General features: G+C 35.8%; 1 protein-coding gene across 1 annotated transcript; it reads right to left on the reverse strand.

Moving 5' to 3' along the window:
- Positions 1 to 9,782: 9,782 nt before the first annotated feature.
- On the reverse strand, positions 9,783 to 21,642 carry LOC139721502 (carboxypeptidase B-like). The gene is made up of 11 exons (XM_071632816.1): positions 21,560 to 21,642; positions 21,268 to 21,346; positions 19,483 to 19,602; positions 18,272 to 18,382; positions 17,796 to 17,894; positions 17,283 to 17,384; positions 13,623 to 13,730; positions 12,111 to 12,201; positions 11,622 to 11,827; positions 10,893 to 10,977; positions 9,783 to 9,973 (listed from the first exon to the last, which is right to left on the reverse strand). Exons 1-11 carry the CDS (start codon positions 21,640 to 21,642, stop codon positions 9,783 to 9,785), a joined length of 1,275 nt encoding a protein of 424 aa, XP_071488917.1.
- Between the last annotated feature and the right edge of the window lie 1,985 nt (positions 21,643 to 23,627).

Below are 23,627 nucleotides of genomic sequence, written 5' to 3' on the forward strand. Positions count from 1 at the left end.
GAAGGCAATTAAGATGATATTACGTGTGATAGTCTTGCCTTACACAATCTTTGTAATTCCTGTTTCATGTGGTAGTTTGTGACGTAGTATTTGAAATAAAGCACATTTAGTGAAATGTGGCCCATCCTGTCCCATGCTCCCCTACACATGGAATTCGGGTGTTAGTTCAGTGTAGTAAATCACTGTGAATTCGAGCGTTAGTTGAGCGCAGAATTACACAGGGATTTCGAACATTTAGATGGCGGTTCATGGCGGTTCTCAAACCGCCGAAAACCGTGTCCCAACGATGGCGGAAAGCACTTTTAAAAACGCGATGTGACTACGTTCTCAACACGTTTTGAACACGGCGCTAACGCGGATTGGTGCGGTAGTATACACGGATCTCCCCGAAAGGTGGAGGAGTCCATACTAAGCCCTTGTAGTTGGATGCAATCAGAGCCCTTTCACTCGTCTTCAATGGGTTAAAACAAGGAGATATTGTTTTGTTAGGTACACACAATTCAAAAGAAATTGCGAAACGTTGTAATTAACACCCTGTGTATTTACAGATTGACATAAGTGATGCAATAAGCAATTGTCTTCAGGTTTCAACATGCTTTCTTTTTCTCTCTTTTAACTTTTAAAATATCTGTAACTGTTATTAAAAAGAAATACATGTCAAAGCAGAATCCAACATAATTTACAAATTTCCTATTCATTTGCAGGTATATACATATCAAGTGATGTAGAAGTACTTGCTTGTTTTAACATCTCTTTTTTTTTACTTTCTTAAATACGTTTTCACATATTTCTAACAACAGTAAATAAAAAGACATACATATCAAAGAAGATTATAGTATATTTACATAGTTTTCTGTTTATTTACAGGTTCACGTAACATGATAATGGTGTTTTTTTTCCAAGTTTAAACATCGCTTTTCCCTCTACACTCTTAAGTTTCAACATAATCAATATCTGTATCAACATGTACTCTTACAAAAAGGTATACATAATCACGAAAGCAGAACCCAACATATATGCATAAAAGTATGTTTTCTGTGTATAACTTACAGGTTCACGTAGCTGACCATCTTTTAACCCTTTAAAGCCCAAGCTATTTTGACCCCTTCCAGGCCCAAGGGGCGGGGGGGGGGGGGGCACCCCCCCCCCCTATATAACTTCTTTATGTATGACCGTCATATTTGGCACATGGGTAGAGCAACTCATATCCTACATGACCCCATGTTTGAAATTTCTTAAGGTCATCCACTGAGGGCGCTATTAACCAAAATATAAAGAAATACATAGGAAATATGCTAAAATTTGTTTTTTTCTTTTTATTTCTTTATCCCCAGTATATATGTTTCTATTCTATATCAATCATTTCTATATCAATCATGTTTACCATAAAGGAAAAGCACGTCAGCCTTCACTATTTGTAATGGTTGACATTTCTCAAGATCAACATGTGGGGTGCTATATATTCATTACAATACAAAGAAATACATGAAACCTACGATGTATTGCTTGGAATGGGTACATAATTATATTGGTATCACATTTCATATTTTCAAAATATTGAAATTTTGAGTTTGCAGATTGATAATATGATAAACAAAAGATATTACAGGCAAAGCTTGTGTGAAAATAACCCAAAATAAAAGGGTAGTCTTTGAAAAATGTATTTTTTTAATTATTTCTATTATATCTCTTGTTTGATGCCTATGTTGTATAAAAATAAAAGAAATAATAAGAAGAGCATTTCAGGGTAATTCACAACCATTATTACTTCACATTTTGGTCCTTCAGCAAATTACAGCCAAGAAAACCCCCATTTCATCCATTGTTATACTGTTAACTGAAATTGGAACAGAAAATCACGCAAAATCTGACGAACATGGTTGTCAGTTTATGGTTGCCATGGCAACCAGCAATATCAGACATAGCTAGATTATATATCGAAAATTTTGCAATAAGATTCTAGGAAAAGTCACCAAATTTGGTTGAAATCGAGTAAAGGGTGTGAGAGTGGCAAACGAAAATATGATAGGGGGCACAATGTGCCCCCCCCCCCCCCTTGGGCTTTGATAGGGTTAAGCTATCAAGCTGTAACAAAATTATGAACATGCCTTTTAAAGTAACTAATGTAGTATTCAACAAACCTACCAACTTTTTGAATATTACATTTTCTGTTTTACTCTAATTTTGAAAGTTTGATAGCACAATTCCAAAGTGTTGACTGGCTTGTGCATTCCTTGAGCCAAGTTCCATTTGAATGACAAAATCGTTTTCTACAGTTTTCTACAATTATTTGGCAATTCACAAGTTTCATGATTGCACTTGCTGCTAAGCGCACTGCTGAGGCACAATTTTGTTTATATTTGACCTCATATAAAACCATTTCCAGAAGACAGTTTCAATACGTTTTACATTCGGTAATATTTACGTTTGCTGTCAGTCCTGAAAACTTTGAAGGACAATTATTGTTTCCTGACTTTCCAAGAAAAGCACTATCAAAATGGACATGGATTTGGTTTTTTTTCTTTTCACCAGATGTGATTTCACATGATGATGTCTATTGTCATGATAGTTATCAAATTAACGTTTCTTAACTTCAACATTTCTTTTCTGATTGCAATGGCAAAGTGGCTGTGTTCAGGGTCAGCAAACCCCCATACATAGTCAAAGCTGTATAGTGCAAAAAAGGAAAATGTCGACGAGGATGATAGGACCATACTATTGACATATTATGGATACAGAAAACGTTCGCACTTTCCTCAAAATTGCGTGTTTTTTAGATTTTGTTTTTATTAGAACAAATTGAGATCAACTACAACATTTACAACAATCAGTATATGATTACAAATCACAGTAAAACAAAAAGGTTACACAAAATAGAAAGGCACATCAGCAAAAATATAATACCCTTAATTAACATCATCCATCCTCCTGCTCCCCCCCCCAAAAAAAAAAGCAAAATTATGATTTTATATAAGTTTAATCAAAACAAACTTAAATGATTTAATAAATATTAGAAAATTTAAAAAATTATGATAAAAATGAAGTAGTTTTCTTAGTAAATAAATGATAACATTGATGGACACCAGATGGTCAGATAAAGCAATATACATATATAAAATTTTCAATTACTACATCAAATAAATTGAATTATACAATTACTAAAGTTGGCTTGTATGGCAAAATATGAAATATGATGTCCACAATCAAGTATTGCTAAAATAAACACTAATAGAGTGCAGTATCATTACAAAAAAACCCCACTAAATCTCAACAAATTACCTTTTTGGAACATAAAATAAAATTATTCTTATGATGAGTTGACTATAAAAAAAATTATATATCAAATTTTTTTGAAATGTGCAGGGAACTTATTTCTTTTCTTGGCTATCGAATATTCTAACTCCTGTTGTTTTTTCACAAATTCTTTAAACAAAGCATAATTTGGCAGATTATTCTTAAATTTACAAATATAAATATGATACTTCAGAAGTAAAAACAAATAATTTGTAATAAATTTATCAGTTGAAATTCCAAACATTTTTTCAAAATTAGTGACATTTATTTGAACATTATTTTGGGAAATTTTGGAAAAAACAAGCTAACCAAATAGGAATAACCTTTTCACACTCACAAAATAAGTGAACCATTGTTTCCTCACTTTTATCACAAAAGACACAATTAGGTGAGTCTTTGGATTTAATCTTAAAAAGAAAATCATTTAATGCAATAGCTTTATGAAAAATCTTAAAATACAATGATCTCATTTTAGTATCAATGGAACAAAAAAAAATTTGCTCTATGAACATTTTCCCAACTAATGGTCATCTGATATAAATAAACATTTATCCCAGTAGGCATATCTTTTGTCAGGAGTGTGCGATCCCAATAATAAATTGTACGTATTCTTTGGGACTTTTTAAAAACTCAATAGTTTGTGTACAGCTGTTTCATGAACACCAACAATATCAGGGTCTAAATTCTCCAACCACTCTTCCGGAATGTTTCTAACTAAAAAATTGTATTTCCTTCTGTCTGTTTCTGGGACTCCAAAATCTAACACAAGCTCTTCAAAGAGTTTATGACCTGCAAGAGGTGGATTGAATAAATCTGACAATGTTAACACATTCTTATCATACCATACCGGATAATTAAGGTTTATACTGTTTAGATTTTGAACGAATGAATTTGTTATACCACAAAAATTGACAACCACTCAAATGTGAAAATTTGTTACCAAAAAAATCAACTGAGGCTTCCTCTCTAAATAAATACATTCTCAATGCTTCAGATAATTGTATATTACCAAGACATCTTAAAACACTCTCAGGAGCATGAGATTTCCACAGAATTTGGACATCTTGGTTAAACTTAAAAAAAAAAAGCTACTTCAATATTTTTCCATGGGGCATCAAAATTCTCATATAGTAGATGTTTTACCCATACCATTTTTTGAGCACATGCAAAATAAAAAGGGTCAATCATTCTAAGTCCTGCTTGGGTATAATCATTACACATTATCTTTCGTTGGACTCTATCATTACCACCATTCCATATGAATTTAAAAAATAACTTATTTAATTCTTAAAAAAAAACTTTGAATAGTTTAATCGCAAGAACGGAGAAAAGATAGATTAACTGCGGCAAAATAAGAGTTTTTATGACACAGACTCTGCCAATTAGAGAAAGATTTCTAGTTCGCCAGCAGATTAAAGTTTGTTCCATTCTTTCTAATTTCTCCTTATAATTCAAATCATAAATTTGCGAAACATTGAGAGAAAAAACTACCCCTAAACATTTAAATTTTGAAACTTTCCATGTAACACCACGATTTATGTAAGGAAAATTTTGGTTACCTTTCTTAGCCCCTCAAAATTGCGTGTTGATAATCAAGTCACAACCTAGAAAATAAACCTTAGTTAAACAAATAATAAACCTTTCACTTGATATTGTTAAAATGTTTTTCTTTTGGTGAGCGCTAAACGACGTCAATACACACGGTTGAGATAGTCTCATTTTATGATTTATATTTCGTATGAGGTCATAATAGAGGAAAGCACGTTTTAAAAACAAATTGTGACATAATATTAAAGACGAACAATCAACTCGAAAGTACATGCCAGAGAAAATCACTTTACATAAGTTATCACCTGCTTTGCCTCACTTACTTATAGAAAGGATAATAATAGGTACTCACTTGTCGTAGCGGACAGCTGCGTGGGACAGCACGGAGAATAAGGCGACGGCTAGAAGACAAGAACACTTCATCGCTGGTTTCTTTCTCTCTCTAGTACTCACTCTATGAATGAAATCCTGAACGCACAAACTCCCCTGCTTTTATTCGGATACTGCAATGATGCATGTCACGCCAATCGAGTCCACAAGACAGTCGCATCACTTGCGTAATTTAGCGCAGGTGATAGGTAGATGCATTTTTGATAAAGCGATAATGTCAAGTGGGTATTTTAAGGGAAATGAGCAAATATCAGGATGCTGTTTATTCAACGTGTTTTCATAGCATAATATTCACAGACTGCCTTGATAATGGATTTTACTCATCTGAGGAGGTGCCGGTTTCAAAGAAAAGGAAACTGCAGGTTTCAGTCACATTTTTCTATTTGGAGGCTTCTGGTTTTTTCGCGAAACGCAAAAGTTGGCATGCACAGAATGGATGGAATCATTGGAAGATTTGGCAAGGTTTGCGATATTGTCTCTTGTCTCTCGACAGCCTCAGTAAGAGAGCCAAGCAAAATACTCTGTGCTCAGAAAAAGGCCTACTTTTTATAAGAGCAGTCGCTCTCATGGCCTCATAACTGTAAGACGATGGGGGGGGGGGGGGGTGAGGGAAGGGCACATCCAGGAGAATAAGACATTTTGGTCAGCTGTGGCCAAAGTTCTATAAATACAGTCATCGTTTTATCTGAAACTTATTGAAACTTTCAAACCATACTAAGGTACTGTATGGGTTTTACAGCGTCTTTTTATTTCGAAGTACACTGTACGTGAATACGGAATCGTTATCAAAATATTATAAGATTAGTGTAAGAGAAAGGATCACATAATGATAACCCAACCTTTTTATTCATTTCAACACATTTCCCTGACCTATATAGCTATTCCTTTATAAATCATAAATCCAAAACGTGGTTCTTTTGCATTTACGTCCGCGTATTTGAGATAAAAAGAGCTTGATTTGTATGATAAGTAGAATACGAATTGATTAAAAATTTCATTTATTAAGTCTTCTTTGAAATCAGGGTAGTCTTATTCAGAGCCACAAAGGTCTGCTTTACAAGATAGTCCTGCGTTGATATACATTACATTACATGCGCACACAATAAAAGACAAGAACAAAATGAACATGGATATGGTACAGTTAACGAACAATCGGTTTGTCAGAGCATAAAACACATGAAAAGAACGTAAAAAGAGCAGAAAAAAGTGACACTATATGTTACTGCATAGCTAGCTAAGCAAAACAGCCGTTATCATTTGCTTGCAGCATTAACGTAAAACTGTCTAATTGAATATTTGTATGATTATATCACATGAATAGGTAATATCACTCTACTAGAAGGTACATCATGAATAAGTATCCATGCTCACCATTTTAACATCAGCGGAAGATCAATTGACAGGGGTCGGGAAGAGTGTTCGTCCGCACGGAATTGTCAATATTCCTGACCAGTAAGTTGCTTTCACCTAGCGCCAAGCTTACCTCTAGGCTTATACCTCTTTATCCTGCTCTTTTTAATGTCTCCCATCTCACCTCTAACTCTCTCTCTATCGTGTGCATCAGAATGGATATGAAATATATGAATACGTTATTCCCCAAAATGCATTTCTTCGCGAAGCCAATACGTGAGATTTCACACACACACACACACACACACACACACACACACACAGAGTACTTCGTGGATGAATGAATTGAAGGAAAAGGAAAGATTTTTTTTTAAACAATTAGTTTCATATGTGTATATTCTATAGTGTATACATGTATATGTGGTGTGCCTCAGGGCTCCATTCTTGGCCCGCTTTTATTTATATTGTATGTGAATGGTATTATTAATGTGTCATTTAAGTTGAGATTAATTCTTTTTGCTGATGATACCAGTGTGTTTATGTCTTTTAAAGATACTACTGATATGCAATTTAAATTTGTTTTTGATACAGTTTGATACATTGGTAAATTGGTTTTATATCAGTAAATTGGTTTTGAATTATAAAAAGACAAATCTTATGGTTTTGACAAATCGACATGTGAGTACAGATAAAATCGAAATTGAAGTTGGAAATTATAACCTTACAAGAGTTTCTTCCGTGAAGTTTTTAGGAATTATTATGACAAATTATCTTGGAATGTACACATTGGTGGTATTTGCAGTAAGATTGTAAAGTGTTTGGGTGTTTTGAATAGGATGAAAAAGTTCCCTCAAGAAATTTTATTAACTATATATAATTCTTTAATTGTACCGCATTTAAATTATTGTTTACCTGTTTGGGGAAATTCAGGTGAGAAAAATATGAACAGGCTTTTTAAACTCCAAAAAAAAAGGGGCTGTCAGAATTATTTGTCATTCACCTTATCGTGCACATACAAGACCTATGTTTTTATAGTTGAAGTGTCTTAATATTTATGATATCTATAAATTTCAAGTTGCAATTTTTATGTATTCTTGCCAAAATAATTTATTACCAAAGTCTCTTTTAGAGAGTTTTAAACTGAATAAAATTGTTCACAGTTATAGCACAAGAAATGTAAATAATTTTCATTTGCCACAAATTAGAACATGTACAAGAGATCTGTATTTTTCTCAGGACCGTACATTTGGAATCATTTGCCAGAAACTATTCAGAAAAGTCAAAGTTTAAACTGTTCTAAAAGGAGATATAAACAACTTAAATTTTTTGTTGAATAATGTGTAATAATTTTCGTAGGAAACTATATCATTTATATAACTGGAATATTGCTTGTGTGTATGATCAGGTATTCGGTACATGTAATTACAATACAGAGATAGTGTCATGTGATTACTGCGTGCGAGTGTGTGTGTGTGTGAGGGTGTGTGTGTGTTTGTGTGTGTTGTGTTTAGTGTATAATTGTTATGACTATCTAAGGGTCTCAGCCTTTATATAAGGCCTCGGTCTTTCTGCTGATTCCTTACATTTGCATAATTTCTCTTTTTAGTACATGAAGTGTCATGGTCCTTATATTGTCTTATTTTGTTATGTACCTTTGTATGTTTTATGCCAAGTATTAAATAAAAGAGCTTGAACTCGAACTTGATATATTATTGTGATACATTGTACGTTTTGCTTTCCTTGAACTTGTATCGACAAAAAAGTGTCAATGGAAGTAAAATTTCATTTGAATTGCATTGCATTGAATAGTGAAAAAAAAAATAACAAGCGGAAATGAATAAACATTTAATCAAGATAGAATGTGCATGATTGACCGACGTCTATCTTATTGGGTAGTGTGGGTGGCCGTGAAGTGGGTTCAAAGTAATCAACGCTCCGAAGAAGACAAAAGCCAACGGTAGATCAGTGTTTGGGAAGTTAAATCTTTTCAAAATAATTATAATGATTACCTGATATTAACAAAATTCAAACTGTTTATTTTATGCATTTGCTTAGAAGTAATATAATGCATGCCCTCTTAAATGATTCTGTAAAAAATGAGGTAAATGCTACCCTATAAGACAGGCGGAGAATAAAAAGCCACCCAACATTAAGAGCGAGTTTTTGCGATACACGATAAGATATTTCGGCCCCAAAATGTGGAGGAATGTCACAAATTCTATTAAGCAATGTGCTTACAAGTCTATACTAGAGAAAAGAGAGAATACACATTGTAAAAAAAACAAAACAAATATAAGATTTGAATTAGGAATCCTACCTTCCCTTTATAGACCGTTTATCATTGAGGTCAGTATATATTGAGCTTTTGTTTTCTTACGTTTGTATTATTTTGTTCTTGTCTCCGTTTTAGACACTAATAACCTGATATCTTTTATTAGGGGAGAAGCATTGGGTCAATGGCCTTTTCCCTTTTCTTGAGTTTCATGATGTTTTGTATTGTTTATTCATTTAATGATATTATAATGTGATATTATCATATGATTATATATATATATATATATATATATATATATAGAGAGAGAGAGAGAGAGAGAGAGAGAGAGATAGAGAGAGAGAGTTTGTATGTGCATAACTTTCTTATTCCTGTGCAGTTATTTATAGAAAATGTATCTTAATATTATGTAAATGAGGCCCATACCAGTGACATGGAGATATGAGTCTACCGTCTTTCTTCATTACCTCCCCTCTTTCTCTTACTCTCTCCTCTCTCTTCGTCTCTTTCTGTATTTCTTCTCTCATGTCTTTTTCAAATTATTGTCATCAAACAGTCACTTTTTTTTTTCAAGTAAAACCGTGAATACAAAGATATATTTCGTCTCAACTTTGTGTTTTATTCCTCGCACTCACTTCTTGCAATATGTTCTCTTAGCTGCTCTGCGCCTTGCTTCTTTCGTGTAATAACGCATCATCTCCAAATGTTCACTCCATCGTATATCTAAACCTTTTTTCTTCATCTTTAGTGGATGAAACATTTCGGTAGTGGGGTTAATTTTCTCAGTTGCCGTCTACAACAGAGCAAATTGGGTCGAATTTTAAGAAATGTTATGAAGAAAACAGACGCTACCGTGTATTTTTCGTAAGTTGAAGCATAAAGTGTGCCGTTTCCATCGTACAGTGGGGCGTCATGAGGAATAATCGCTTCACGCGTACTCGTTAACGAGTTGTTGTCCCAGAGTCTTCATTCCAGCAAAGATTTCTTCAGCTGTAGGTTGGATCTGGTTGGCTGGAAGTTCGAAGCCATATCTTCCTTGATCTCGAAGTTCCACCACATAGCTGTACTTCACGCCGAGCGAACCGTAGCCGAAATCCTCACTACCGCCGGTAGCTGGGTCTACATCATATAAATATCATTCGGGAGAAGTTTCATTTTAGGGAGTGTAGCTTTCTTTGAAACAAACCTGCAAAAGCCTTTATACATGTCAATACTTTACATGAATATATACGTTAGGGCAAGACTCATCCATGATTTTGATAACTATTAACATGTACAAGTCAAATTTCAAAAAATTATGTTTCATTGTAACAAAAGATTAAAATGTTCTGAAAAGCCTACCCTTCACATTTCACAGGTTTCGTAAAAATAATCATTCATTAAAGTAATGAATGACTAGTACTTGAAATTGCTGTTATGATGTCACTTCCTTTTTCTCCATTTTTCAATTCTCACTTTGTTCATCGGGCCAGCTAGTTATGACAGGCATTGCACATTAAGAGAAAATAGAACTGCTCTATATGCTTGGGGAAGTCTGCTGCCGAATCGCTGTCTTCCATTAGAGAAAGATAACCTCAGAGGTATATTTATGAAATTTTGAGAGCGAGAGAAACTCGAAGTTTAATCATCGATGATATCTTCTTACTTATCTAAAAATTAGTTACAGATTTAGTAATGTAGAGGCTCTAGCAAATTCCGTAACAGAAACAATTACAAAATGAAATTAATGACTTTTCTCATTTCAATCTTCAAAACACTACAATGGATAGCAAAATCTCGGGGTGTTTCATAAAGCTGTCCATCAGTTTTTATGTGCTATAACTTATCAGAATTCAAATAATTCAGCGCAAGAACTGATCACCAGTCGTTCTTAAGTCCTTCGTAACTTTACGAACAGCTTTATGAAACACCCACCCACTGGTTAAATATGCAACACTAAAGGGCAGGAATATGGTCAGGTATTTGACGCGTTAAATCATTACTGGATACAGCAACCTAGCCAAACTCCTAAGAAGTTCAAGAAGTTTCAGGTACATACACATGTCGGGCCCAGATTCTCCTACAAAGTAGTTCTTTCCGTGCACCAAGCTGATGGAGTTTTCAATCTGTACAGCGACATCATACTGAAGCATCACATGAAAAGAAACAAGGAGGAAACACATTAAGATGATGAACAAAGTACATACATTGACGTGACGCGACTTAATAACATCGGCAGGTTCATGCCAGTAATGGGAGAAACGAATGGTCTTTTCTTTCAATAATTCCACAAGTAGTGAATGTCAATCATAATCTGGCTATCGGTACGGTGATTCAATGACAGGGCGACCATTTTCTGTATGTAAACCCGATGGTCAACATTAGACGCATTTGACCAAAACGTTCACCTCAACGGTCATGAAAAATTTGCTCAATAACCAAGTCACGACTCACTGTTTCTCTCAAACCGTATTTCTCAGTGTTCTTTGGCCGTCTTCAGTGAGGTTGGCACATGATACTGTTGGCGCACAAAGCTCTCGCGAAATATGTGTGTTTTTATGTTTATTTGTTGTTGTTTTCTCGATTGGCCTGCAGCTGGAAAAGTCAAACTGTTGTGCATTTTTTTTCACAAATCGTGTGTCACTCGCCCTGTCATTAAATGTCACATTATTTTCTTCTCACTCAAGCAGCCCTGCGAGGGTAAACTTGGATATGTCTTTCTAGCAGGCACGCATGTCTGGAAGAAATTAACAAATGTTGCCACACTGAATTCCAAGAAAACTCAAACCTGTTGATCTCTATCTGGGTGGCCGGTCAGCTTGCTGCCAGTGTATCCCCATGGATGGAGCCAATACTGCCCGTAAGCATGAAAGTCGATGTAGAGCTTCAAGTTGCTGCCAAAGCTGGTTAAGAAATCCTTAGAGCCACTGGTCTCGGGTTCACTCAGGGCACTCGGTCCTTGGTAGTCCTGGACACACTTTGACCTTCCAGCGCCTGTTGCCCAACAGATACACGGATAGGAACATGTGCGAATACCATAACTTTCTGTTTTAAGCAAATAGCCGAAGAAGCATTAACAAACAAACAAATAAAAACAAAAATCAGTTTATTGCATCACGTACCTTGGCTTTGACGACCAGCTTCTCATTCCACGAACTCATGATGATTAAAAGGAATGTGAATAAATGCAATATCTATTCAGAAAAGAAGGAGCAATTTTGTAATCTTCTGAAGAACTAAAACCAAGATAAAAGAGCCCCTACTCCAGAACACTCACCACCCCACTGATAGTCGAAATTCCTATTGAGATCGACGCCTTTGCATCCACCATTGTTCGGGTTACGGTTCTTGCGCCACATACGGTCATCCTACATGATGGTATTTGATGAGAAATAAAATGGACACATGATTACATTATAGATGGATCAGTGTTCAACGAAAGTGTTTCAGCAGCATTTTATGACTTTCTACCGACATCAATGGAAATGATTACAATCAACAGGTATTATGTTAATATGCAGGAAGTCTTTGCTTCGATAACAATTGATAATCAGTATGACAATTCATGAATTATCTGCTTGACAATTTGAATTCATTTCACTCCCTGCAAATTCTTCGGGATGGTTCTTTGATATGTCTTGCAAAATTGACCTTTGACTATAGGCCAGTTCGGCAGCCCTTAAAGATGAAATACTTTGGCGTAACGCTTTGTCACACGTGAGAGGGTGCAACATTTTAACAAACAGAGTACAAAGAACTTGGGTTCAATAAGTAAGTACACGTGTATCGAGGAAATACAAAATGCAAAAACAAAATAGTTATGAATAAAATACTACTAGCTAGAAAAGCACTCGGAGAGCGCAGACCTCCGCCAAGCAGCTCATATCCACCCATACACGCATGCTGCATGATGATCGCCTAATTTCCCGATGAATATGCGGAAGAAGTCTTGTGTTTATCAGCTTCATGCATGCTGCGCGGCGCCTTGACCTGCAGAGCACGCTCTTTGTTAGTGCGCGTATGCAAACCTCAATACAAACTCCAAAGTTGACTTTAAAAAAAAAAATCAAAAATGTATAAAAAATTACCAGACTACTACCACAATTACATCACCTGTTCCTTATGTCTTTATCATTTTCCTGTAAGTTTCATTAAAATCTTTTCACAACTTTTTAGGTTATTTTGCAAACAGACAAGCAAACTAACATTGACCAAAGACATAACCTTCTGAGCGGATCCTGGTGATAATGATAACAACAAAATAGTCAAATGAGAGCAAATTTCTGTTGCATTGTTTTTTTACCGATGAAATACATATTTGATGTAACGAACATATTGTCAGCTAACAAGGGTTTTCTTTTTTTCTTTCTTTCGTTCTTTTAATACCGCCTTGGCATTGTCATTCTTGCAGGGCACACGTTTGAAGGTTTTATCATGCAGCCATCGGGAAGACAGCCGTTGCTATACCCATCACTTAACTGAGCTAAGCGATACGTCTCGAGAATTAAAGTGATGCTATTGATTTCAGCATTAGCATATCCCGGTATCAATCTTGCAGCTACAAATTCGGATTTTGTTGCGCATAGTTACACATTACCATCTCGTTCAAATTAATCATTATTCAATCATTGAAATGAACCAATGTTATCAAGTGTAAGGCAGACGATACTGATTACGTTTCTGAGAAATAGATACATGTATAACCCCAAGAAACAACAACCCCTGCCACAATGACACAAACGGCCTCCCAAAGATTCATTTTACACTAGGCTTAAACTTCAAGCCTCACCGTGTGGCTGTACTTGTAACCATCAACGTTGAAGACAGGGACAATGATCCAAACGAAATTATCCAACATGCTGGTCACGGTGTAGTCATTCCCATAGCTCTCCATGAACTGTGGTAGACAAAATTGATCATGTAAACAATGATATCAAATAAATTCGATCTGTCACTATACGTCATTAAAGTTCATTTTTCATTTATTCATTAATTTCATTTCCACACGAGCAACTGCTTCAGTCAAAGGCTGTTCTTTCACAAGTCCGTGCATCTTGTTCTCGAGTTACAAAGAATTAAAGTTTTCTGTAAACGGGTAACTACTTTGACAATTCTTGAGAATAATTAAAGATGTGCTTACACTGTGTCCGTCAAATTAGCGTTCGAATTACCTATTTTCATATTTATTATTGCCAAATATATATTTTCTCCAAACTTTGCTTTTTTTGTTTTATTTGTTCGGAAGAATCACCATCTAGAGTTGTGCATTGGAGTCGTTTTTATGTCTACTTATATCCTAGTCTCAGATAAGTAGGATTAAAAAAAAAAAACATCTAAGTACAGTAAGCGTTTCAGTTGAGATCTGAATCAGATGATGCAAACTACATCATGTACCGTATAACTAATGATAGTGACGCTCATCATTAACAGCTGTCAACGAGTTCACGATCCGACGGCAGTGATACTTAATCACTGATTTCATTCCCATTCAGCAATGACCACATAACATTAGGCCTATCAACATATATTTCCGTCAACCTCTTCAACCAATCAGAAAGATACCACAGATCAAGTTGTGTTTATGATGCATTCTCATAAATATGAAATAGAGCAACGGTGTTGAAATCATGATACAGTGTTGAATGTGAAATTTTTGCAGGCACAAGCTAGACATTAAAAAAACAAAACAAAACAGGGAATTGAAGTAAGCATATCCGAACTCACATACATTATTCTAAGCTATAAAGCGACTCCTTTCTGTTTAGTTTTCCGCTTTGCGTCTCGTTGTTACGGTGCATTTCGTGTTTGTAATTTCTATTAATCGATAATATTTACAAACTCTTACATTTTCTTCGTTTTGTAAGTGTTATTTACTTTTTTGTATTTTTGTAATGCACCGCTGTCATTAAGCTGGGACCCATCATAAATAAAATGCCAGTGAAAGAGTAAGATTGTGGTCAGCGTGGCGAGTCGAAAGTTCGGCAAGGAGAGAGAGCGTATCAACGTGGCACTTGGCTCAGCAGTTCACAGTAGTATGATGGTTTACATTGCCTTATCTTTAGCCACACGTGTCATAAGCTACACAATGGCAGGACATTCAAGTCGACCTTCTGACAAGGTTAACGCGATTTTTAGAAATCAGGAAGAAGAAAATAACACTCTAATGAAAATTCATTAGATTATCAGCTTATGTTCGGTTTAGGGGGTTCAATTCTTCTCTATGTAAACAACGGAATTCTGCGAGAAGAATCTTGAACGATTTTTCGATGATCGGATCACAGAAAATCGTCTTGAGCAATAACGAATTACTTGTAGTTGATTGGGCTCGTTAGCCATCAACTCATTTTACAATAGATAATTAATAGATTACGCGTTACCTTTGAGGGTCACTTTAGATTGTTATATACATATGGGGCAAAGTGCATTGTTTCTTTTTTTTTTTGACATCATTCGTGCATATACTTTATATTTTATTTGAAAAAAAAATCCTTTATCAGACGAGTGTAAGAAAAATGAAAAAATTCTATCACTTTGGATTATGTCAACTTTTTCTTTTCTTTTTGATGATGGAAATAAATACACTATTGAATTGAATTGAATATATATATATATAATATATATATATATATATATATATATATATATATATATATACATATATATGCCTAATGACAAAATATGTGAGTCATATACTATGTCTCATACAGCCGATGTAGACTGCACTATAGATAGAAGTGCGAATATGTAGAGACAGAACCCAAACATCTCAAAAACTGCTGAAATGTATTCCCTACATTAACATTCAATTCAATAGCTTTAACTTGAATTAGATCGGACATTTATGTCCTCCCAAACCCTAAACCGAGCTCATGGCGTTCGCGTGCCATATGGCGAGCTCACATGACAACGGCACACGACGACCCTATTCCTGGAGCAAATATTAAGTTGCTAGAGAGCGTTATCGTGCAATTAAGTTTCAAGAGTTTACTAACGGTTAATTTTTAATCCTAACTAAATGATAACTTGGTCAAAACGACATGCCAAATTAAGTACCATGCTGCTCCGCAGTTCACGGCATATGATGGTTCACATCGGCTTATCTGTAGCTGTACACGTGTCACGAGTCACACAATGGCAGGGTAATCAAGTCAACCTTCTGACAAGGTAAACGCGATTTTAAGAAGAAAAAAAAGAAGAAGTGGAAAATAAAGCTCCCCAGAAAGTTGAATATCATATTATGGTTTTACACTAAATTTCTTGCATATCGGAATTCAGCAGAAGGGACCTTGAACGATTTTTCAATGATCGGATCACACAGAAAATTTTGTTTCTATTCAGCAATAACGAGTTAGTTGATAGGCCCGATAACCCTTACCTCACATTTTCATACAAATTTGATTTAATTATTTAATCTGAGGGTCATTTAAAATCACAAGAACAACAACAACAACAAATCCGTGGGTCGTGTCTCAAGAAGGGCTGCATAAGATGTGCAAATATGTAAACAGAGCCCAAACTTCTCAAAAACTGCTGAAATACATATTCCCTGCATTTACATTTCAGTTCAATAGCTTGAAGTTGGATTGGATTCTGCCTTTGAGTCCGCCCAAATCCCAGCCCTAAATTCTATATAGGTCGTGGCGTTCGCTTGTCATGGGGTGGGCTCACAAGTCACACGACGACCTTATCAATAAAGTCAATATTTTTGGTTTGAATTCGCACCCTTCACGCGGCAGCCTTTTGAAAAAGAATTACGCCTCCTCAAGAATCTCGGGTATTTAAAATCATAAATTGGCTTTCAGATAAGCGGTACTCGCAACTGACGTAAGTTCCAGTTGTCATAATAGACCTTATAATGTTCTGCAGTCGAAAGCCTCTTATATTATATTACAATGTATATACAAAAAGAGTATCTGGTATATTCATATTCTTGGAGAGTGTCATATGCATGCAATTCAGTACTACAATGAGTTTACTATCATTTTCTTTTGAATCCTGTCTGAACGATGAAGCATTATGGTCAAAACTCTGAAAGAGGGGGAACGACGATTAAAAATCAACTCCAATTAATCACAACAGAATACGTGATATTTGCCTCAGTGCATAGAATAACCACCAAAAGCATACTATTCGGCACAGCTATGACGTTTATCAATCGGTGGCGGTTATACTCGTAGAAAATCTCGTCGAAATGACTTACATGTACAATTTTCTTTTTATCGTGATTTAGAATTACCATTCATAAAATCATGCATGTCCTTACAGGGACTGACTCGTATGACATGAAATATTAGGACACCGAATCACTGTCTGCATCTGCTGACAATATTTTCTCATGTTGCACAACAGGATATTAAATTCCCCTTTCTTATTTGTTTTTTTTTTAATATGGTCTGTGACAGATACATTTGCCTTGTAGGACAAATTTTTGAATAGGACGACTTCTCACCATTCTGACCATGTTTATCATGGTCGCTGGACTGATCCATTCTCGTGCGTGGATACCACCTTGAATGTAAGCTACGTTGGTCGCTGAAGACGACATGTCAATCTTGAAGAGGAATGTGGTTTTGAATAAAAATCAAAAGAAAGACATTTAATGCTTGCCTTAGCTCCTTGTTTTGACAACGAAACTTTTATCAAGAATATATTCATGATGTCTTACCATAAAATGCCTTATACATAACTTTCATTGCAGAAAGAGACTGTGAATTAGAAGCACAGCCCATTGTTATATTTCCTAGTGGATAGTGCAGAGCACGCACAGAACTCAAGAACTTCAGTTCCATCATATCAACCTTCATGGACAAGCTCCTGAAAGATATCACAATAATTCTCTTCTTACTGCTTTTGCAATCCCTATTTTCAGAAAGATTGACAATGCTGTATCTATAAAATGTCTGCATTATTACTTTGAGTTGGCATTCATTGCAAGTCGAAGAAATGATCCTCATAGTTATACCCTTAATCCATAGACTGTCTCTTTCTCGTAGGTCGTAGTAACGGGAATTTTCGTCACACCAGGGTTGGCGCTAGCAAAGTCGGACATCCAAGCATCAATCTATAAGAAACATTAAGAGCACATATAGAAGATGAAAAATTTAGTGAAAATATCAATTTTAAGGTAACGTTTAATTGCACCAGCTAACAAAGAGTGAGAGAGAGATTCGGTATCAATACAAAGCTTCCCAAATATCAAATAATTTAGAAAATTACGGAAATGAAGTTTAGAGAACGTTTAGAAATATCAATTATTAGACATAATTATTTTAGAGACCATGCAACATTTCATCTCCAGCATAAAGCTCTTCACTTTTCAATTCAATAGTTAGCCCCAAACACACACACACACACACACACCTACACACACATACACACACACACACACACACACACACACACACACACACACACACACAAACACACACACAAACTCACTTCGCTGTACTCATGGTAGGTGAAATAGTCGAAGTCTTCTGGCCGTAAGACACCCTTTGCTCGTACCATCTCTGCTGCCTCTTCGTCAATAAGAGATTGCACATCTGAGATCTATGTCCGAGGAGAAATATATCGGGAGGTTTATTGGCAGACAGAAATGTTATACCTGCAAATTCTAAATTTTCTTACGCATGACTACGTATACTCTGCAGTCAAATTCTTGAAGTACAGTCGTCCTAACGAATCCAGATTCCAGAAACCCCAACTCTGATTCAGAGCTGTCATGATCATCAATACACTGTTATATTGCATATCATTATCTGATGGGCCACTTTTTTATCGATTTGCAAAATAATGGGTCAATATACACTATAATATACGCGCGTTTTACTTTTGATTTTTCTTGTGGAATGGTACACTGTACTCATATCAAAGGTCCCCTCCCCCGTCTATCAGAATTATTTAGATACAATTCATTGTACTTTCAAGTTGAATGGCCTGACTTGATAAAACATAAAAAAGTGGAACGCTAAACAGTCTTTCTCCGAATGTTAGAAGCAGGCGACGTGGAGTCGTGAAAGAGAAATTCTCTTCAATTAATTTTGTCAGTTTTCATTTCACAAAGCACGCTAACACACTTCCCGTTTTTCGACTGCAATGTAATTACTTCATTACTGGGCTTCAAGCGATATTGCCTTCTTATTCTATACCTCAAATATGAATGTACATCGAAAATTAACACCGTGTTATGCAGTATTAGATTGAGAAAGGGAATCTTGTGTATAGCCCTTACACAGTGCCAAAATATTATGAGTGTGATAAGTACTTGATAAGTAAATCTTCGAGTTTGCCCTCTTAATACAAAACGTGCATCGTGCCATTTCTGCCCATAGATATCTAACTTCTTAATTTTCCCCATCTTGAGGGTCTTCTCACAAATTCCAAAAAGCGTTTGTCAAATTTGCAGACCTCCCAACCTTTCTGATTGAAAAAAAAAAAAATGGGATGATTTGGCTCAAAAGTAGGAAAGAAAGAGCTACTCCCATAGGAGTATGTACATAATAGTAAAATTGTCAGGAAAAATAGGAAACTCCAACTTAAACAAGGGCTGGGAATGGTCAAAATCTATATAGATTTTTTTTCTTCCAAATTCAGTCTGGTTTATGGGAGGTCTGCATTTGTCAGAGAGAACTGAAGCGGACGTGTGTTACCCAAGTTTCAATGGACAGCCCAGGCCGTGCGAAGGCTTGGAGTACGTCGAGGTGCAAGGCAGGAGGGACCATCACATCGACCGATTGACCAACTCTGGTAGGGCGCTTCCAGAAGTCCAGCTGCATTTAAAGCATTGTATCCGTGATTCACAACAGATGGCTTTTTTCTCTCTCTCTCTCTCTCTCTTTTTTACATTTTTTTTTTAAATTTAGGAGTGACCTCTCGCGATACGAAGTGAATATTAACACATTTCTCAATCACAATTACCATGATTATGTAGTTCAATTGACATTTATTTCCATTCGTTAATTATTCATTGCGATGGAACTGCATTGTTTGAATGAGTAAGTCCACTATCTCTGTCGTTAGATAATTATACATATGAAAACAAGGAAAAGTAGAAATTACGCGGTGCGTAACATATGTCCCCGCCGGAAGTAGCATTTTGTAACAAAATGTGCAATATAGGTAAAAAATCAAGGTCAAAGGTCAAAGAAGTCAAAGGTCAAAATTCTGTGTAGAAGTTTTGAAGCCCTCACCTAGTGCCATCACATAAAGCAAATGGAATCGAAATTGGGTTAGAAATGGCGAAGGAGTAGCATTTTGTAGCCAATGTACAATATAGGTCAAAAATCAAGGTCAAAGGTCAAAGAAGACAAAGGTCAAAATTCTGTGTAGAAGTTTTGAAGCCCTCACCTAGTGCTATCACATAAAGCAAACGGAATCGAAATCGGGTTAGAAATGGCGCAGGAGTAGCATTCTGTAGCAAAATGCACAATATAGGTCAAAAATCAAGGTCAAAGGTCAAAGAAGTCAAAGGTCAAAATTCTGTGTAGAAGTTTTGAAGCCCTCAACTAGTGCCATCATATAAAGCAAATGGAATCGAAATCGGGTTAAAAATGGCGAAGGAGTAGCATTTCGTAGCAAAATGTACAATATAGGTAAAAAATCAAGGTCAAAGGTCAAAGAAGTCAAAGGTCAAAATTCTGTGTAGAAGTTTTGAAGCCCTCACCTAGTGCCATCACATAAAGCAAACGGAATCGAAATCGGGTTAGAAATGGCGAAGGAGTAGCATTTTGTAGCAAAATGTACAATATAGGTCAAAAAATCAAGGTCAAAGGTCAAAGAAGTCAAAGGTCAAAATTCTGTGTAGAAGTTTTGAAGCCCTCACCTAGTGCCATCACATAAAGCAAACGGAATCGAAATCGGGTTAGAAATGGCGAAGGAGTAGCATTTTGTAGCAAAATGTACAATATAGGTCAAAGGTCAAGGTCAAAGGTCACGACTGAAATTCTGTGTAGAAGTTTCAAAGCTCCCATGTAGTGCTATCATATAAAGCAAACAGAATCAAAATTGGCTCATAAATGACAGAGAAGTAGCAAATTGAAGATTTTGATCACACACGGACGCACACACGGACACACGGACACACGGACGGACAGACGGACGGACACACGGACACACACACGTACGGAGCCCGTTTCATAGTCCCCTGCTCGAACTCGTTCGGCGGGGACAATAAGCGTATGATGGGTAATAGGTCTATATTCAATCAAAAAAATACAATATACGCATGCATCATATGGTTTGCGTGTTTTCATCATAGTTGCTTATTTGTTCGATTATAAAAAATTTAGTTATGACGAAATAAAACTGCAATTCCCGAGGACTTCGTTATAGCGGGAGTGCACTGCACGTCGGGCTAATACCAAACAGCCGAAAAGGTTGGCTTTATGTTGATGTGATACAGAGAAGTCAAAAGAACAGCGCCATCTGATATCTACCATTTCCCAGTTCGCGGCGACTTCCTTTATCCATTTGAGTTCTGTCTCACTCTTCGGTGTCATGCGAAACACCTTGTAGCTGTGGAAAATACAACACGAATTGATCCAATATGAAAGGAATTTTTTAGCAAAACAGCAATTTATCGTTTTTGCATAATCTTATATCTATTGTAGTTCATTTTCAAGAGGAGATGACAATAATTATTGGGAATAATGAACTGACTGTGGCGGATAGTGTAAAATGTTTATATGCTCAAATTCAGAGATAAATGAATAAGATGAGTGGACTCACTTGTCATAGCGAACCTTACCACTGAGAGGCAAGGCTGAGCAGACAGCCAAAATTGCAGCTAACACGAGCAGAGTACTTCTCATGATGCTTCCTGCTTCTGAACTTCCGTCAGATGGTCCCAAGCCACGTTCGAAAATATAAGACCTTTATATCGGGTGACACTGGCTTATATAGATTTTCATCGGACGGATACGTTTATGCTGTAATACGATTAGAGTAACAGCTTAAAGAATGAGTTTGAATAATCCGCCAATAATCCAGCATTTAATCGGATTGAAATAAGATACAAATACTGATAAATATGCAATTTTCCTCAAAATAATGATTTAGTATAAGGCAGCAGAGGAAACGCTGCAAATTTGTTTTTCCAGACAATATGACGATAGACTATTGCTGCATGTATCATTTAAACCCGTAAATAAGAAGTTCTTGAATGCATTTTGTCGAGACGTATACTGATGGCACGACGACTACAGCTAAGGAACTGGATGCAAATATTTCGAGGTTGCCATACTGGATAACAGATGTCCTCATGTACCGGATTCGGAAGACATTGCCCTTCTCCCTTTTTTCCCCTCTGAATAGAATTTTTCACCTTCTTTAAGTCAAAATATTCAACGATACGCTTTACATTAAACATTAAAGCCGCTGAAGGATATGATACTTAAATAATTGATATAGTCACTGAATCTAGATCGAGGCACTCAAAACTAGCCTTTCGTAATACACTATATTGCTTCAATATGTGACGAGTTAGATTCCGTTTAAAAAGAAAAGACAGACTTAACAGCAAAACGGGACGTATCCAATTTTATCCCATAAAAATATGTACTTAATATATGAATATATATATATATATATATATATATATATATTTGCATATATATATATATATATATATATATACTTTCCAAGATTGTGATTGGTCGAATTGGTACGCCACATAACATTTATTTATTTATTTATTTATTTATTTATTTATTAAGTCTTCTTTAAAAGCAGGGTAGTCCCATTCAGTGCCACAAATGCCTGCTTTACAAGGGAGCCCTGCGTTGATATACATTACATTGCATGTGCACACAATAAAAAATAAAAACAAAACGAACATAGATATAATACAGCTAAAGAAAAATCGGTGCGAAAGAACATAATAAGAAGAACATTAAACGAGCAGAGAAAATAGATATCTGAATAATTCATAGCTAGTGTAGAGGGTTTATATCAAATGAGAGATTGATGTTGGCGTACACGATTCTTAAATGTTTGCAATGAGGAGGCTGTTTGAATAAAAATGGGTAACTCATTAAACCATTTGCTTGCAGCATAATTTATGTGAAGGAGCATTTCTTATATTCAGTTCTAGGTTTGGGTATATGTAATTGGCAAGAAAGGGCATATCGAGTGGTATAAGTAGTATGGCGTTTGGTCACAAGTTTGACTATGTACGTTGGGGCTAAATTGTGTAATAATTTGTCCACCAGGCCACAGTAATGATATTGAATTCTTTGTTCAACTGACTGCCATTTGAGAGCATGAGTAAGAGCTTGCGCTGACATGTAATAACCTCCATTCAATACTACACGAGCATACTTATTTTGACAGCGTTGTAATCTATTTAAATTTGTCTTTGTTAGTGACCCCCATATAAGCACAACAGTAATCAATATGTGGAAGTATGAAAGAAAAATACAACTGATTCATGATTTTACGTGTCAAACACGATATGATTCTTCGTATACATACAATAGAATGAGAAATTTTCATGACTACTTCATCGATGTGGGGAGACCAGTCAAGAGTTTGTTCAAAGATTACCCCAATTCCCATTTATTGAATTATAGTTTGATTTGACCTCCTTTTTATTCTTGCCCGGGAATTCCCTCGGACTGAACAAATCAATGTTATACAACACTTTATTCCCTTTAACTAAAGGCAAATGATCTTCAATGTACATGTTCTAGCAAAGAGGGCACCTCCCTGGCATTATAACCAATAAATTATGTACTGCAAAATGCATTATAACCCTCGTGCATTTCTAACTAGATAAAACTGCACTTGGGCAATTTAT

Source organism: Diadema antillarum, unplaced genomic scaffold (genome assembly GCF_040938485.1).
Source record: "Diadema antillarum isolate AM-2024a unplaced genomic scaffold, OU_Dant_1.0 scf00000145, whole genome shotgun sequence".
Taxonomy (NCBI): domain Eukaryota; kingdom Metazoa; phylum Echinodermata; class Echinoidea; order Diadematoida; family Diadematidae; genus Diadema; species Diadema antillarum.

Excerpts from the sequence above, each read along its gene's own strand:
- LOC139721502 (XM_071632816.1), bottom strand. The coding sequence starts at position 21,642 with ATGAGAAGTACTCTGCTCGTGTTAGCTGCAATTTTGGCTGTCTGCTCA. Across the intron at positions 12,202-13,622 it reads GTTACAAGTACAGCCACACG|GATGACCGTATGTGGCGCAA; the intron begins GTGAGGCTTGAA and ends ACCATCATGTAG. Across the intron at positions 10,978-11,621 it reads ACCCAGATAGAGATCAACAG|TATGATGTCGCTGTACAGAT; the intron begins GTTTGAGTTTTC and ends GTGATGCTTCAG.